At 45.9% G+C, this 16,571-nt stretch overlaps 1 protein-coding gene across 1 annotated transcript in view; it reads right to left on the bottom strand.

Annotated features, from left to right (window-relative positions):
• Nucleotides 1–1,939: 1,939 nt before the first annotated feature.
• The window catches only part of LOC114212155 (uncharacterized), a 58,378-nt gene continuing 43,746 nt past the window's right edge, over nt 1,940–16,571 (bottom strand). Inside the window, exons 3-7 of the mRNA XM_088021783.1 lie at nt 9,750–9,930; nt 7,862–7,992; nt 3,205–3,376; nt 2,823–2,908; nt 1,940–2,295 (exon numbers count right to left, since the gene is read on the bottom strand). Coding sequence (XP_087877909.1) covers nt 2,889–2,908; nt 3,205–3,376; nt 7,862–7,992; nt 9,750–9,930 — 504 coding nt within the window. The 3' untranslated portion in view covers nt 1,940–2,295; nt 2,823–2,888. The remainder of the gene's footprint in view (nt 2,296–2,822; nt 2,909–3,204; nt 3,377–7,861; nt 7,993–9,749; nt 9,931–16,571) is intronic.

Below are 16,571 nucleotides of genomic sequence, written 5' to 3'. Positions count from 1 at the left end.
TTATTAAACAGATATCTTTTCAGTGATCCTATCAGCTGCCTGGTTTTATAGATTAGAATATCAGAGTGACCCAGAAAAATCTCACCGGAGAATCCTCCCTAATTAATATGCTTACGAAAGTTGAATTAAGCAATTTGGAAACAACAGGACTAAGTCTCAAATTAAACTCGTAAAAATGGCCTGATTCTCAAACCCTTAAGATTTAAGCCAGGAAAAGCCAATCTGGTTTCCTCCTGTGTAAATGTCCCTCTGGTCTGTCCTGGCCATCAAGCAGTTCTGTTCCCCAAGCCTTCAGGAGACTCTTTCTCTTCCAGGGTGTTGGGGGTCTGGGCTGTGCCACCAGCTGGTGTCCAGACTCTACTGAGCAGGTCAGTGAGCAAAACCACAACAGGTCTGCACACACAGGCCATCTTGGATGGGACTAGGCTCGAGAAGTCACAGCATTAAATGGCTATTCGACTCTAGTACAAGTTTTCCATTAACACCGATGTCTGAGTGGTAAGTTAAAAACATTTCTGGGGGCACCTGGGTGTCTCAGTCAGTTAAGCGGCTGCCTTCAGTTCAGGTCATGATCCTGGGGTCCTGAGATGGAGCCCCAAGTCGGGCCCCCTGCTCAGCGAGAGTCTGCTCCTCCCTGTCTGTCTGCCCTTCCCTCCGGCTGGTTCTCCTTTCTCTCTCTCAAATAAATAAATAAAATCTTAAAAAAAAAAATCAATAAAACATCTCCATATAAGAAAGAGCCTCTACCCCACCAGCCTTGATTGTCTTACGGAAGTCACACCTGCAGAGCCAATGGCTCTCATCTGCCCTTTGCAAGAGCTCGTGTTTGCCTGGTCTGAGGTCCCTTCATCCTTTAGGTGTCTTCCTGGGAGTCAAAGACACTTCTACCTGCTTCAACATCCCTGTGGGCCGTTACGCACACCACCACCATCACTTGGTCCCAGGCACTAACTCTGCTGCTCCCCTCAGACTGCCGTCCCTAACACCAACAGTTACACGGAAATGGTGGCCTCTGCCCAGGGGCCCGGACACTAGGACGCTACCACCGCTGTTCCCGCCCACACAGCTGTGCTCCGCCACCAGATCTTGCTTGGGGCCCTGCCCCGTTTGGTCCACACTTCCGACACTCTGGGGACAGCCGCCTTCTCCAGAGTTCTCTCCAAGTCCGCTCTGCCTCTCGAGACAGCTGCTCTGTCCCTGCCACTCTAGGCACACCTGCCTGATCTCTGCCCCACTGTGTCACTGCCTTGCCCTGCATGACAGGCCTGGGATGCTGTTCTCAGTGTTTGCAGGGCCCGCTGCCGGCATCTGGAGCCCCTAGATATAGAGCCCTTAGTTTTGATCCTGCTCTTTCCTTCCCCAGAGTACACACCTATCCAAAGGGGCTCTGGCTCTGAAAGGGGTCTCAGAACACTGCAGCCGTGGACCCCACTTCCCTCAGCCCTCAGGCCTTACTGTTGGGGGCCCTCCTCCCTGCTGGTCCTCCCCCGGGGCCCAGGCTTCAATGTTAGCAGCCCTGATTTTACCTGACACGCCTGCATGTCTGAATCTCCAGCAGACACACTGCATCTTTTTTTTCCCAGTCCTGACTCCCCCAGCCGATGCGTTGCAGCTATTCGAGCAGGGGTTTGAGAGGACCACAAATTCAATATAAGTTAATAGTGTGACGTAAGTGCTAAAAATGCTAATGCCATCTTGAGCTGAAGACCCACACGTCTGGCATCCAGATGGAGAGAAGGAATCGTGCTGTCATACTGTGCATTGCCTACACCCACCTCAGGGCACCACGCTCAATTCGGAGAAATGTACTCTTATTTATTTTGTATTGATTTTTATCTTTTTAGATGAAGATAAATGTAAATAATTTGATTTTTTGGGTGTTATATGCAATAGAGGAAATGCACTTTTTAAAAAAGATTTTATTTATTTATTTGACAGAGAGAATGCACAAGCAGGGGGAGTGGCAGAGGGAGAGGCAAAAGCAGGCTCCCCACTGAGCAGGGAGCCCCACGTGGGGCTGGATCCCGGGACCCTGAGATCATGACCTGAGCCAAAAGCAGCCACTTAACTGACTAAGCCACCCGGGCACCTCAGGAAATGCACTTTTAAAGAAAACTTTAACTACAGTTAGTCTAGAAAAGAATTCTAATAGTAAGAGACTAAAAGCAATGCTGTTCAATGAATAATTGAAGGACTCAGGATGTTCCGAGTAGTAGAACACACAGGGAAGGTTGTCGAGCCTATGAAGGTGTCAGCTGGTTCTGTGCTGCTCAAACGGGAAACCAGGTGGAGCACCTAAATATTACAGGAAGCTAAATTCAACTAAGTATCAACGTTTTCTATCCCTCCCTCCCCCCCACATCCTTCTCTTCTTTCCTTAACCCACTCCGATTTTTTTCTTTTTGTTTCTAACAATAGATCTGCCCAACAAGGGAACCTGTGGCCTGGTAAGGTAGTGATCTCCCCTTAACCCGGAGCATTCAAGCAGCTACTGAATGACACTGTCCAGTGATTTGCAGGAAAACATGTGCTCAAATTAGGTGGGATCCTAGCCTGGAAAAGCTCTAACATTTCCCCAAATGCTGAGGTTCTGCTCCCAGAGCTGTCCCAGCAGAATAGACTCCCTAGGCTACCATGGGCCAATGCATTTTAATGTGGCTTCTTTTCAAATGGTCTAAATATACTTTCCTCACAGAAGAATTAGAGAAACAGGAGAAAGCAAAGCACTAGGAAACGCATGAAGAATCAACACTGCTGCTATCCTTCCTTAGTCTCCCGCTCACCGTCCATTTGACTAAGGCTGTTTCCTGTTCTCTTTTTACCTTGTATGTGTTGCAAATCTATTCAGCTGAGCGTTTTCTTCCAGCGAAGGTGTTCCCTGGGAGTTTTCAAAGGAGAGACGGGGGACCTGCTGGTGGGAAGGCAGCATGAGGAACGTCTCAAGGAAAATGAGATGGAGAGGTTTCATCCAGCGGTGATTTTCTGCACGGTAAGACTCTACAGTCCAAGTAGGCGAGGGAGCCATGAGACGCCGGCAGTCTGGTCCCCCCACTTTACACTCCCTGCTCATCCTTAGGAAGTGACCATCATAACATGGCATAGCTGTTTTTCCATAAATCCTAAATCTTAAACTTAGATTAATGCGTGTTGGTGGGGGGCCAGGGGGTGGAGTCTATACCAACAGGATAGAAAGAAGGAAATTACCTCTGAAGAGGTCATGCAGAAGGCACAGGAAGTTCCCATGGCTTGACAAGTTCAGCCGTGGGCAGGCCCGACTTTGAAGTGGGTTTCCAGGTGTGTCAGGGAAGAGCCCTTTAATACTTCGTAACGGGAAAGCCGCTTTGTGGACAGCCTGGCCAGCGTCTCCTCTCATCTCCTGCTCAGGGGAGTGGGACGTGGAGAGGGAAAGAAGTAAACAAAGCTCTAAGCCACGGGGACAGCGAGAGGGGAGCCACCCTCTCCCTACAACCCTCTGTTCCCCCCTCCCAACTCCCCCCCCAATCCCGTGCCCCCTCAAGGCCTTTCCATTGACAGGAATATAGAAGGTCAGCATCCTAAGGTCACAAAAAGGTACCAGGGGCCTCTTCAATCTCTAGAGAGTTCTCTGAGGAAGAGAGATGCATAGAAATTCATTCTGAGGATCTTTCCTAAATCTTTAGACGCCACGGCTCCTTGGTGACACAAAGAAAGTTAAATGAGATTCAGAAGTTCAGTGGGAGAATCGGAGAGGCCCTGGCTCTCAGAGGGTTTTCTCTTTCAGGCAGTAGACAGGCCCGGCCCGCCCAGTCCCTGTGGAATTTTCTGGGGGCTTGCTCGGGCGCCTGCTTTCAACTCAGCTTCTGAAGTTAGTCTGAACAATGGAAACAATTCCTTTCCATGATTAAAATCTTCCACCCTCTAAAATTAGTCCCAGGAAATTAGAACACCAGTAATTGTAGGAGGCTACACAATCCCAGCAATTTAAAGTAGAGTCATTTACGGAAATCACCAAGGCGAAGTCCTTAGAAGGTATTTCCTCATGAGTTTTTGTCCTATAACTTGAGGCCACTGAAGGGTCATCAAATCTCAATGGCTCTCAGTCTCCCAGTTATTAAATCCATCCCAGTTAAGAGATAACACAGGAATTGTTAGCAAAGAGAAACTGTGACATTCTGGCCTTTCTTCATACCGAGGATGGTGGATTCATGTGTCCTGTGTCTGCATGTGCGTGCGTGTGTGTGTGTATTTGTGTGTGTGTTTAATTAAGGACTTGAGAATTCAAGACTCTGCCCTTTGTTTTCTTTGCCATTATTTTTTTTAAATCACAAATAGAAAAATCAGGATCATATTCTCTCCCTTTCACAGCGTCCATGCGTAAAACCTAATAACATAAGAACTCTATATAGCAATATGCATACATATGATGGATTCTATTAAAAGAGTCTGACAATTTAGCTTTGCAAATGAGCCATCATAAAAAAAATGGCTCTACATTTTGCTTGTATGTGTTTTTCTTGAATGTACTGCACTTTTCTTGGAAAGCACTAGCTTTTTCTTCTCTGGCTAAAAAAATAAAAAGGAAAATAAAAGAAAAAAGAAAGAAAGAAAAAAAGAAAGAAAGAGAAAGAAAGAAAGAAAGAAAGAAAGAAAGAAAGAAAGAGAAAAAGAAAGAAAGAAAGAAAGAAAGAAAAGAGAAAAAGAAAGAAAGAAAGAAAGAAAGAAAGAAAGAAGGAAAGAAAGAAAGAAAGAAAGAAAGAAAGAAAGAAAGAAAGAAAGAAAGAAAGAAAGAGAGAAAGAGAGAAAGAAAGAAAGAAAGAAAGAAAGAAAGAAAGAAAGAAAAGAGAAAAAGAAAGAAAGAAAGAAAGAAAGAAAGAAGGAAAGAAAGAAAAGAGAAAAAGAAAGAAAGAAAGAAAGAAAGAAAGAAAGAAAGAAAGAGAGAAAGAGAGAAAGAAAGAAAGAAAGAAAGAAAGAGAGAAAGAGAGAAAAGAGAAAAAGAAAGAAAGAAAGAAAGAAAGAAAGAAAGAAAGAAAGAAAGAAAAGAGAAAAAGAAAGAAAGAAAGAAAGAAAGAAAGAAGGAAAGAAAGAAAGAAAGAAAGAAAGAAAGAAAGAAAGAAAGAAAGAAAGAGAGAAAGAAAGAAAGAAAGAAAAAAGAAAAGGAGGGCTAGGGAGAAATGGCTGTGGGCTGGAAAGGGGCAGGTGCCGGGATTCGGAGAGGGCGTTGCCCATCCCTGGACCCCGGGAAGCTGGTGCACGGTCTGGCTCCTCCATGGCAGTGGAGTCGAGGCGGGAACAGGGGAACTGGGCAGATAATCTGAAGGAGTTTGACCTTAGCTTCCTGCCATGCAGTCTGAGCTATTGAAACCTACTCCCCCCGTAGGCGTCACCCTGTTTCTGAGGCACTCCCACCTCTTCACCTTGGTTCGTGTTCACCTTCCTCTGTCTTATCTTCTCTCTGTATAACGGTTGGTTCCAAAGCACGAAACATGGGCTGCAGGACTGGAACCCCGAGCAGCTACCCAGCCAGGTCCAGGCTCTCCTCTAGCACATGGTTCAGCCATTCCAAAATGCTCTCTCTTTCCCGGATTCAGCCATGCTTTCCTCTACCCAGCAAATATTTATTGCACCTTTACTGAAAGAAGTATCTTGGGAAGGACAGAGATGCCGTAATGAACAAAAAGAGAGCCCTTCCTCTCCCTGAGCTGACAATCTCATGAAGGCAGGCACAGTCATCAAATTACACAAGTAAATGTAAAATCACAAATTGTTCTTGGTCCTAAGAAGGGAGTGACAAAGTGCTATGAAAATCCACGTGGTTGGGCACTTTTACGTGGTTTGAATGGTCAGGGAGTCCTCCGGGGAGGGGACCAGAAGCCAAGGTGTCAAGGCATGGAGACCACGAAGGGAGGGGGCAGGGCAGGCAGCACCACCAGCCAGAGGCAGCTGCTCTTGACCCCACTCAAATGTCCTGCCCACTCCCCTGCACTCCGTGAAACCCTGCTTCTCTGTCAAGCCCCACTCAAATGACACCCCCTAAGGAATCCTGCCTGGATATCCTCCCAAACTGAACTATTCACTCCCCCTTCTTTATCCCATCTTAGCAAGCCAATACGATGCCCCTATTCCATGTCAAGCACTGAGTGGGCATTAGATCACCGTGGTGGATGAGACAGAGGCCATTCCCAGTTTCAAATGCAGGTTTTATAATTATCCAGGTATGGTGCGGCCAACAGATTTGCTGATGACTGTCACTGAGAAGATAATTTCCGACTCACGGTTCCCAAGAAGAGGGGGCATGCCATGACATGCAGAGCCCCATGGGGAAGCACCAGGGTCACTCACAAGGCAAGGGATGTGGGGGGAAAGGTGGGCGAGAGACTTGATTGCCATCTCTGTGAGAGGAAACAGGTAAGCAGTCTAGGACTGACTAACTTGAATAATTTCAGTGGATTCTGGGGCACAAGGGTTGCCTGGAGTTGTCTGAGCCGAGGTGATTAGGACAGAGGAAGAGTGACTCAGAGTGTGACAGCTTGATAAAGGAGGCAGTGGGGGTGGGGGGGTGTCGCTGGGCAGGTCTGAGTGTAAAGGGTATGCTCATGGGCCAGTCTTCACTATCTCTAGGAATTGGCTAGTCCTGGGAGGGGCAGCCCCTGCAGGGTCTGCAAGGTCCCAGATGTCAAAGCATCAGAACAAAAAGACATGTTTAAGGCCTCACCCTCAAGGTTTAGCTGTTTAGCTGGGGAGATGGATGAGACACAAAAAAATGCAACACGGAGCTGAGCATCCCGTCAGGGCACCTAGCAGGGCTTTGTTGGGCCAGGGGCTTCCCAGCGGGGGCGAGGTGTGGACTGAGCTCTGAAGGATGAAGAGGGGCCAGACAGCAGAAGAAGCAGCAAGGATAGAGATAGAGAGGGAGTGGAACCATCTGGTCAAGGGATGTCGCCCAAATTTGCCGGAAACCCGAAAGTGAGAAGATTGCCACTGAAACTAGAGGACAGTGAGCTCCAGTTGTGAAGGATTTGCCACAGAAGCTGAAGTGATCCTAAAGGCAAGAGGAACCTTAACAGATTTTTTTTATTTTTTTATTTTTTTATTGTTATGTTAATCACCATACATTATTACATCATTAGCTTTTGATGTAGTGTTCCATGATTCATTGTTTGTGCATAACACCCAGTGCTCCATGCGAACGTGCCCTCTTTAATACCCATCACCAGGCTAACCCATCCCCCCCAAACTGTGGAAAGAGCCAAGATGTCCATCAACAGATGAATGGATAAAGAAGATATGGTATATATACACAATGGAATTTTATGCAGCCATCAGAAGGAATGAGATCTTGCCATTTGCAATGACGTGGATGGAACTGGAGGGTGTTATGCTGAGTGAAATAAATCAGAGAAAGACATGTATCATATGACCTCACTGATATGAGGAATTCTTAATCTCAGGAAACAAACTGAGGGTTGCTGGAGTAGGGGTGGGGTGGGAGGGATGGGGTGGCTGGGTGATAGGCATTGGGGAGGGTATGTGCTATGGTGAGCACTGTGAATTGTGCAAGACTGTTGAATCACAGATCTGTACTTCTGAAACAAATAATGCAATATATGTTATGAAAGAAAAGAAGAAGATAGCAGGAGGGGAAGAATGAAGGGGGGTAAATCAGAGGGGGAGATGAACCATGAGAGATGATGGACTCTGAAAAACAAACTGAGGGTTCTAGAGGGGAGGGGAGTGCACCCCAATGTTTATAGCAGCAATGTCCACAATAGCCTTAGCAGGTTTTTAAGGAGGTGAGTGATGTGCCTGGGTTTGCGTTCTAGAAGATCATCTGGAAGAGAGTTGGGAATAGCAGAGAAGCGTGTAATACTTGAGGCTACCGTACCAGTGTGGGAGAGAGGGTGAACAGATCCCAGCATCCAGAGGGACTGGTCCAGCCTGGCGCCCGGGCTCCCTGTGACTCCACGCGGCGGGGTGCAGCGGGTGCAGGGGTACAATCAGGCACGTCAAGGCAGCCTGGTCCGGCAGATGACACATGGAGTTTTAAGTCAGATCCTGGCACAGGAGCCTCATCTTTTATGGGCTATATTGTTTTAGGTAATTTACAAAGTAATTATGAGTATTCAGGTCACTGGGATCATGTTTACCTCCGAAGTGCCTTACGAGGACTGAGATAACAGGTATGAAAATGCTGCACAGACCGGCAGAGCACTGCTCACCCGTTTTCTGGATTTATTAGTACCGTCATTGCTCTCAAGCCGTCCAGGCCTCTGTCTGCCAGAGCAAGGAGACTAGAGTTCCTGCAGTTCAACGCCCCCCTGAGCAGCTGTGGCCTGTGCATGATGGGCACAGCGGCTGGCAGTCTCTGTGGCCACTGGCCCCTGCTCGCCCCATCTTTCTTAGCAACAGAGCTCTGAATTTATTCTGGATAAGCTGCAAGTTCTGACCAGTGAAATTTCACTGGAAGTCAGTGGAAATTCCCGAGTGCTCTTTAGAGGAGAAGATTCAGCCCTCATTCATATTTCTGGTTGGAACTCAGCTAAGATGACTAGGGTTCTTGCAGCCACCTTAGACTATAAGAGAAGCTTTTTTTCTTTGGAAAAAGCCTGGGTTTCCTGTGGCTGCAGCAGCACCTCAGTCCTGGACATTCTTTCTCTGGGCTGATTAACATGAGGAAATGAAAATTTTCCTGTCCGGTGTCACCTACTTTTTTTTTCAGGTCTTTTGAACTCACAGCCAAACCTAGCCTGAAGTGATACATCAGATAATAAGCTATCAGTAGTTTTATCTCTGAATATAAAGGGTAAAGTAGGTTATATATGATATATATTCATAAAGTCATAATCATATCAGAAAGTTTAAAGAGGGACCAATTGAGGGATAAACCCAAATCTAACCTTTAAAAAACCCATTGCATTTACTTTGTCAGAATCTTCTATGAAGAAGTAAATATTTTGAAAATTTCCTGAGAGAAGTAGTTGTGAAACTATTTGACTTACGGTAAAAAATATCAATATTTCTTTTTCTTTTTTTTTAACCTATCTTTACTACAAGACTAGTTGTTGTAAAATTTTTTAATTCATCTCCTTTTAAAAGCATTTCAGAGCAACTTGCTCAAGAGAATTCTTAGGGAAGCAGGAACAATGTCATTTCCCTGGGTCTACTTGAAAAAGAATTGGATGAATTTCATTTGCCTTCTTTTCCCACAAACTTCATTTTTGACTGAGACAAGGTATGGAAAATTTCTATGAAGTATTTGACATTTCATTAGGTAGAAAAGAAAGAAAAAAAAAAAGAAAGAAAGTTGTAAAGAAAGTACAAACTGCCTATCAGACTTTAGGGATGAAAGCTATAATATATATAACTTTATATATATATATAATTTATTTTTGCATATATACATATATAATAAGATATATATAATTATATAATAATATAATTAGGTTCCCACCATTAGGTGGAAAAGAAAGTTGTAAAGAAAGTACAAACTGGTCTACGGCTGTACCAGCCTGAAGGCGCCGGATCCCCGTCTGATCTCGGAAGCTAAGCAGGGTCCGAAAAAAAGAAAAAAGTACAAACTATCAGACTTTAGGGATGAAAGCTATAATATATATAGCTTTATATATATATATATAATTATATATAATACATATTATATATGCATATATACATATATAATAAAATATAGATAATTATATAATAATATATAAACATAAATATATAACGGTGTATACATAAATATAATAAAACATAAAAAAAAAGCAAGCACTTACCCCAATGTTTATAGCAGCAATGTCCACAATAGCCAAACTGTGGAAAGAGCCAAGATGTCCATCGACAGATGAATGGATAAAGAAGATGTGGCATATATACACAATGGAATATTATGCAGCCATCAAAAGGAATGAGATCTTGCCATTTGCAACGACGTGGATGGAACTGGAGCGTGTTATGCTGAGTGAAATAAGTCAATCAGAGAAAGACATGTATCATATGACCTCACTGATATGAGGAATTCTTAATCTCAGGAACAAACAGCGTTGCTAGAGTGGTCGGGGGTGGGAGGGATGGGGTGGCTGGGTGATAGACATTGGGGAGGGTATGTGCTACGGTGAGCGCTGTGAATTGTGCAAGACTGTTGAATCATAGATCTGTACTTCTGAAACAAATAACGCAACATATTTTAAGAAAAAAGAAAAAGAAGATAGTAGGAGAGGAAGAATGAAGGGGAGTAAGTCAGAGGGGGAGACGAACCAGGAGAGATGATGGACTCTGAAAAACAAACTGAGGGTTCTAGAGGGGAGGAGGGTAGGGGGATGGGTTAGCCTGGTGATGGGTATTAAAGAGGGCACATTCTGCACGGAGCACTGGGTGTTATGAACAAACAATGAATCATGGAACACTACACCAAAACAAATGATGTAATATATGGTGATTAACATAACAATAAAAAATTAAAAAAAAAAGCAAGCACTTGCCTGGAGCCTATAAACAAAAGTTTAACAATAACAAGGAAAGCATTGCCACTTTCTAAAAAAATCCATCTTTATCTACCTGTTATGCTGAACTGTGTTCCCAAGATTCATATGTTGAAGCTCCAACCCCTAATGTGACCACACTTGGAGATCTGGCCCTTAATTAGGGCTAAAAGAGGTCATATGGGTGGACCCTAATCCAATATGACTGGGGTCCTTATAAGAAGAGGGAGAGACACCAGGGATGGGCACCAAAGGTAAAAGGCCATATGAGGATAAAGCAAGATGGCAGCTGCCCACAAGCCAAGGAGAGAGGCTTCACACAAACCAAACCTGCTCACATCTTGATCTTGGACCTCCAGCCTCCAGGACTGCGAGAAATCAATTTCTCTTGTATTATAAGCCACCCAGGCTGGGGAACTTTGTTATGGCAGCTCTAGCCAGCTAATACAGTACCTTCTCCTGTTCCTGCTATGGCTGCAGTTGCAAAGGAATGCTTTTGTTATCAACACAGACAAGATCCTAAAGCAGAGATAAGAGTTTGCCATCTGGAGCAGATTTTCTACTCTGACATTTGTCCAGTCAGTAGCCCACCGTCCACTCTGCACCAGGGTCTTTCCATCCCCACCACCCCCCCTTCTGACTCCTCCATCTTTGCTTATTAGCAACAGCCCGCTGACTCCTATGTTACATAGAAAACTTGGAGCCATCATATGGGAACTCCCACCTCTCCAGACACTGAGTCGAGAATTCTGTCTCCATCTACACCCTGTTCCAGTCTGTTTTTCCTCCTGTCACTCAAGAAAAGCCATTTCTCTTCCAAGCTCAGATAATCATGTGCCTGTGTCCTGGAGCCTGTGTATGCCCACACCCTCCTCTGTCTGAATTTCCTTCCACTGATCTACTCTTCCCCGTCTGGTTCATATTCTTCCTCTTGCTTCTCTCTCTCTCCCTCTCTGTCTCTCTCTCTCCCCCTCCTTCCTTCCCTCTCTCTCTCTCTCTCTTTCTTGCCCCTCTCCTTTCACAGCCAACCTTCTTTAAAGGTCTTTCTGTATTTGTGGTCTTCATTTCCTAGCTTCCTCTCACTTCTCAGCTGACTCCAGTTTGGGCCGTGCCCTTGCTGATGTAGTGAAACCACTTTGGCTAAGGTGGCCCATAAGCTTGGTGATGCTAAGCCCAGTTGACCCACCAGCCAGGTTCAGCCTCGGTCCACACTTTTGACTTAGAAAGCTGTCTGCCCTCTCTGTGAGCAGCCACCTCTGGTTTTCCTCCTCTTTCCTCCTGTCTCCCTGGCCACTCCTTTACCACGTGGTGTCCAAGTTCATTATCTTCCACCTGGATGTTTCATTCTGAAGTTCCTACAACGTGAAGTCCTAGGCCGTCTCCACATCTTTCTCTCCCCATGCCCCCAAAGTCTACCTACCACCAGATGGCCAGATGAGGGTGGATTTTTCCCTGCAGCTCAGCCCTCATACCTGACCCTGGTGGTGGTACCAGGTGACGGCGCCGTAGCTCCTGATTCAACGTGAACCACACTGAGCTGACGATTCCCCCCTCCCACCACAGTGACAGCCCACTCCTCTTCAGCGCTGGGTGTTGTCAGTGATCCCACAGGCTGGGATGTTTTAGTCAGGCAGGTAGAGGTCCAGGGGTCAACCCTGCACCTCCTTCTCCCTCACCCCTGCATCCAAACCATTGTCAAGTCTGCCAATTTTTCCTCCGAAAAAATTGGTCATTCCATTAACTGTCTTTCAGTGCCATAACCTCCAGGCTTTTTCTGGCTACCACTGTCTTTGTCCTGGACCCTCCTGGTGTCGCCACCACAGGCTGTTATCCCAGCCTCTTCAACCTGCTCTCCCGCCAGAATGAGACTTTGGAAATGCAACTATACTCATGTCACATTTCCTTTCACCCACCTGCTGAGCCTCTCCACTGCACCAGAGTGATGTCAAAACCCCAAACCCAGGGTGCCTAGGTGGCTCAGATGGTTAAGCGTCTGCCTTCGGCTCAGGTCATGATCCCAGAGTCCTGGTATCGAGTCCCACATTGGGCTCCCTGCTCCTTGGGAGCCTGCTTCTCCCTCTGCCTCTCTCTCTCTCTCTCTGTCTCTCATGAATAAATAAATAAAAATCTTTAAATATTAAAAAAAAAACCCAAACCCAGCCCCTAAGCGGCTATACAAACAGGCCCCAGTCCATCCTTCCCATCCCACCAGGCTTGGCAATTTGGGCCCAAGACATGAAACTTTATTTCACTCTCAGCTCTCTTTCTATCTTATTGATTTTATGGGCTCTTTAGGGAGTCACAGCATTAACTTTCTTCCGCGTATGCTGCAAAGATTTCCTAGATTTTGGCTCTTAGGACCGAAATAACCATGTTTGCTGCACCCTCACAGAAGGTCACAGATAACACCCACAAATGATTCCCGATGCCTCCCCAGCAAGGCAGAAGCACATCGTCTGCTCTACCCAGAGAGCCCCAGTGAGCCACCAGGCCTCAGAGTGGATACAGGTTGCAGGACAAATCTCAAGCCTGCAACCTATAAAATGAAGTTTTAGAAATAACCAACTTTTAGGGGCAGGAAATAGCAGACATCCTTTTTGACAAAGGCACCGAACTTTCAGGAAAATGGCACTACAGAGTTTCTTTCTGAACGTCTGTGAATCTTATTCGAAACAGACTACAGCAATATGGTTAGGATTGATTGCCTCCCATCCTAATTTTAGCTCAGAAGCATTCAATGCAGCTGAATAGGCACATTTCACATTATTGTATTTCCCCCACAAGCATTCTTGTTCCTACAGTGACAGCCATATTATTTCTCTCTTTCGTATAGAATGTGGGCCTGGCAGAACCAGCCATTGTTCTGCCATATCACGTGGCCCCCCTCATTATTTTACTTGCTTTGTGCAGCGAGTGAGCAGGTAAAGGGCCCAGGAGGAGAGAATCAGTGAAGAAGAGAGAGAGAGATGAGCACACAGCTGCCCACTTGCCCCTGACAGGAGAGCAGGACCGGGTGGAGGTGGGTGGGCTGATGGGGGCGGTGAGCTTAAATATTTTATCTCAGCCTTTTCACTGAAGATGTTCAAAGAGTGAGACCAGCTTCTGTCATCCCTCTACCAACCGACAGGGGCACACTAGGCGTCCTGAAGCCTTGAACCCCAAAGGTGACTCTGGGGGATGCCGAAGTCTTTTACCAAGTAAATACTCATGTTCAGAGATAGCCTTCTTCATGCTGAAGATCAAATATTGTAGCTGTTTTACAGCACTGTGTCTCTTCTGCTCGGCCAACGTATTCGTCCTCCGTGGTTTGAGACAGCGTTGGGGGAAAGAGGTGGCTGAATTTTAACGCCCTGAGTCCAAAGTGCATTGACTGTGTCAGGGCCTGGTAATAGCACCTGCTCTCATGTGTCTCAACAGGGAGTAAGGGCAGATGTGTAGAGCTGGAATTTCGGTGGCTCTGCTCTTTAAGTAATCTCACAACTGAGGAAGGCAGGGGAGCTCGTGGGATGCTCCTGCAGGAATGGGCCCGAGGCTTTCTCCCTTCTGTTGTAAGACAAGGGTCTCCTTTACTTCCCCGTGAGGCATTTGGGTCTTGTGGCCAAGCAGCAGCTTTGAAATCAACCAGACCTGGGTTTCAGTGTGAGCGCTGCCCCTTAATAGCCCCACAACCTTCACTTTGCTACTCTTCACCTCTGAATTTTCACATCCTCTCCGTAAAATGAGGAAAATTCCCACTTTGCAGAGGAGACTTTGTATGGAGACTAAAAGAAGCAAAGTGTGAAAAGCAGCTTAAATATAGCCTATAAAACAATAATTATACGGTTAAGAAAAGTCAAGATAAAATTCTAAACTTAGATACCTTGAGGATATTATTTATTTTACTAGAGCAACATTTTCTTCATTTAGTCCCTCAATGAGTATTTATTGGGCACCAGCTATTACCAAGCACTGTTCTGGGCACTTGGGGTATGTTAAGTGGTCTGCTAGTAAACGTTTAGCACATGGGATACTCGGGCAGGGTCAGGGGAAAGCTCTGACTTGTAGTGTTTGCCAGTTATTGTGATGTAAGTACTCCCACCATGGCCAATATCAAACGACCCATGAGACAGAGTGGGGAAGAGATGCCCACGATCAGCCGCGGCTCCAGCACAGCACAGGTGTATCAGCAAATAAACCATCATCATCCCATCCCTGCCCCCATGGACCTTCCCTGCTGACATTGTCCCTTGCAGATAAAATGTGACCCAATGCCGTTCCCTCATCAAGTCTCCCTAAAGGAAATTTTCAGAGACGTAGTAATTTGTTAAAAATGAGATGGACTCAATTATTTCGATTATCATGACATTGCTTTGTTTCGTTTTTCTCCGTGAAGAATCATATAAAACATCAGCTATGCTACTGCTCAAACTTTACCTACGCATAAAAGGCCAAAGCTCATGAAAAAAACAAACAAATAACAAAACAAACAAACACAACCCCCCCCCCTCAAAAATTCACACTTCTCCAAAATTGTAAGTGGCTTACTATCTTTACTCTGGTTTTACTTAAAGCAAAGAGGACACATGCTGAATGAGGGAGAACCTGCCCTGATTTCTCTTTCTGGGGCACAACTGGGGTGTGGACTTGCTGTCCTGGCTCAGGGCAGGAGGCGGCCAACCAGGGAACAGGAGCTCTACTGTCGCTTTCCTTGTCCTTGAACCTTTGCAGTGGACTTGCACATGCATGACACAACACATCAATGACCTCCGCAGGAATCACCATCCAGTTTCAGGGGGAGTAAGGATGACCGATCGCAGGAGGCCAAGGACCGGGAAGTTTTATAGCTCCTGGGACACAGCTCTACAGCTGTACTGAATATTTCCTGGACTTTCTTTTTTAATACGAAGCAATAAAACCAGGGGAGAAAATGAACAGGACAGACTTTTTGCCAGTCTGTGAGTTTGCGACACTCTGTGTTTGCCACACTCCTCTTTACAAAACTAGGCCCAGTCCCCTGAGGATAAAGAGTCAAGAGGGCACATGGGGGTGCTACCAAGCAGCCCCCTGGTGTGAGAGCAGGGCGGGCTGGTGGTTTTGGTAAGGGGCCTTCCTCACTGAAGCCGACCTGAGCAAACAGAAGGGTCTGTCCGGAAGCAAACCTGTTTGACCCATATTTGACCCCAATTCACTTGCTACTTGAATTTGTAATAGGCAGATATCTAGCTGTGATTACTGGATTCCACTCAATCTTCCATGAAGCTGTTTTGTAGTAACTACTGCCAAGGGCATCTGAGTCTATAGCCATGCAAATCATGCTGGGATCAAAGTACTGTGCAGTTGCAGATTCGGTGAGTAAACAAAGGGGCACCAAGAAACATGAAGCACTTCTTTCTACTCCAAAGGTCCACTGAGAATCCAGGAGAGCCTCAAATGCCCTGCGCCCACCACCCCCAGGCTCTCCCATGTGACCTCAAGACCAGCGGGAACAGTAGCCTCTCTTCCAGTCCAGTTTGTCTCCTTGACTGCAGCCATCCCCAGGCAGGTCCTCACGCTCAGCGAGAGCCTGGGGTCATGGAGTCGGACAGTCAGGTCCAGATCCTGACCCCCTATTTACTTGCTGTATGACTTTGGGCCGGTTCCTTAATTTCCCTCTGCTTCTTCAACTGTAGAATAGGGTTGTGAAAAGTACCTGCCACCCTGAGCTGTTGTGAAGATCTGATGAATTATTATGTAAAGCATCTAATACCAAACAGTGTCTGGCACATAAATACGATGTACATGTTAGCTACTCGAGGGAAGGAATTTGAAACGGGTCCGAGGGATTATTGGTAGCCTTCAACTGAATGTTGGGTTTACGAGAATTGTTTGATTCTATAGGATGTGCACCTTTGTTTCTCATTGGCTAGGATATTTCACAGCTCTGTAGAGATACAAGTTAATTTGTAGAAATCGAGAGCTAGGCAAATAATTCTGCCCCAGAAATGTATACTGTGACCCATGGAAGGACAATTGATCGTCACCCTGTGGCTATGGGCTTCCATCCATTGGCACACCGCTTTCAGCATTCCTGGTCTGCGTTAAATGTATGGCTCTTGAGTTCCCTTTTGAACCAATTGTAATATCTTACTGCTTTCTTCA

This window comes from Eumetopias jubatus, unplaced genomic scaffold (genome assembly GCF_037043125.1).
Source record: "Eumetopias jubatus isolate StellerSeaLion01/CBP00866 unplaced genomic scaffold, mEumJub1_p1.0 scaffold_3, whole genome shotgun sequence".
Classification (NCBI taxonomy): Eukaryota; Metazoa; Chordata; class Mammalia; order Carnivora; family Otariidae; genus Eumetopias; species Eumetopias jubatus.
Note: the sequence above shows the minus strand (reverse complement) of the source record. Positions and strands in the feature narration are given on the sequence as shown.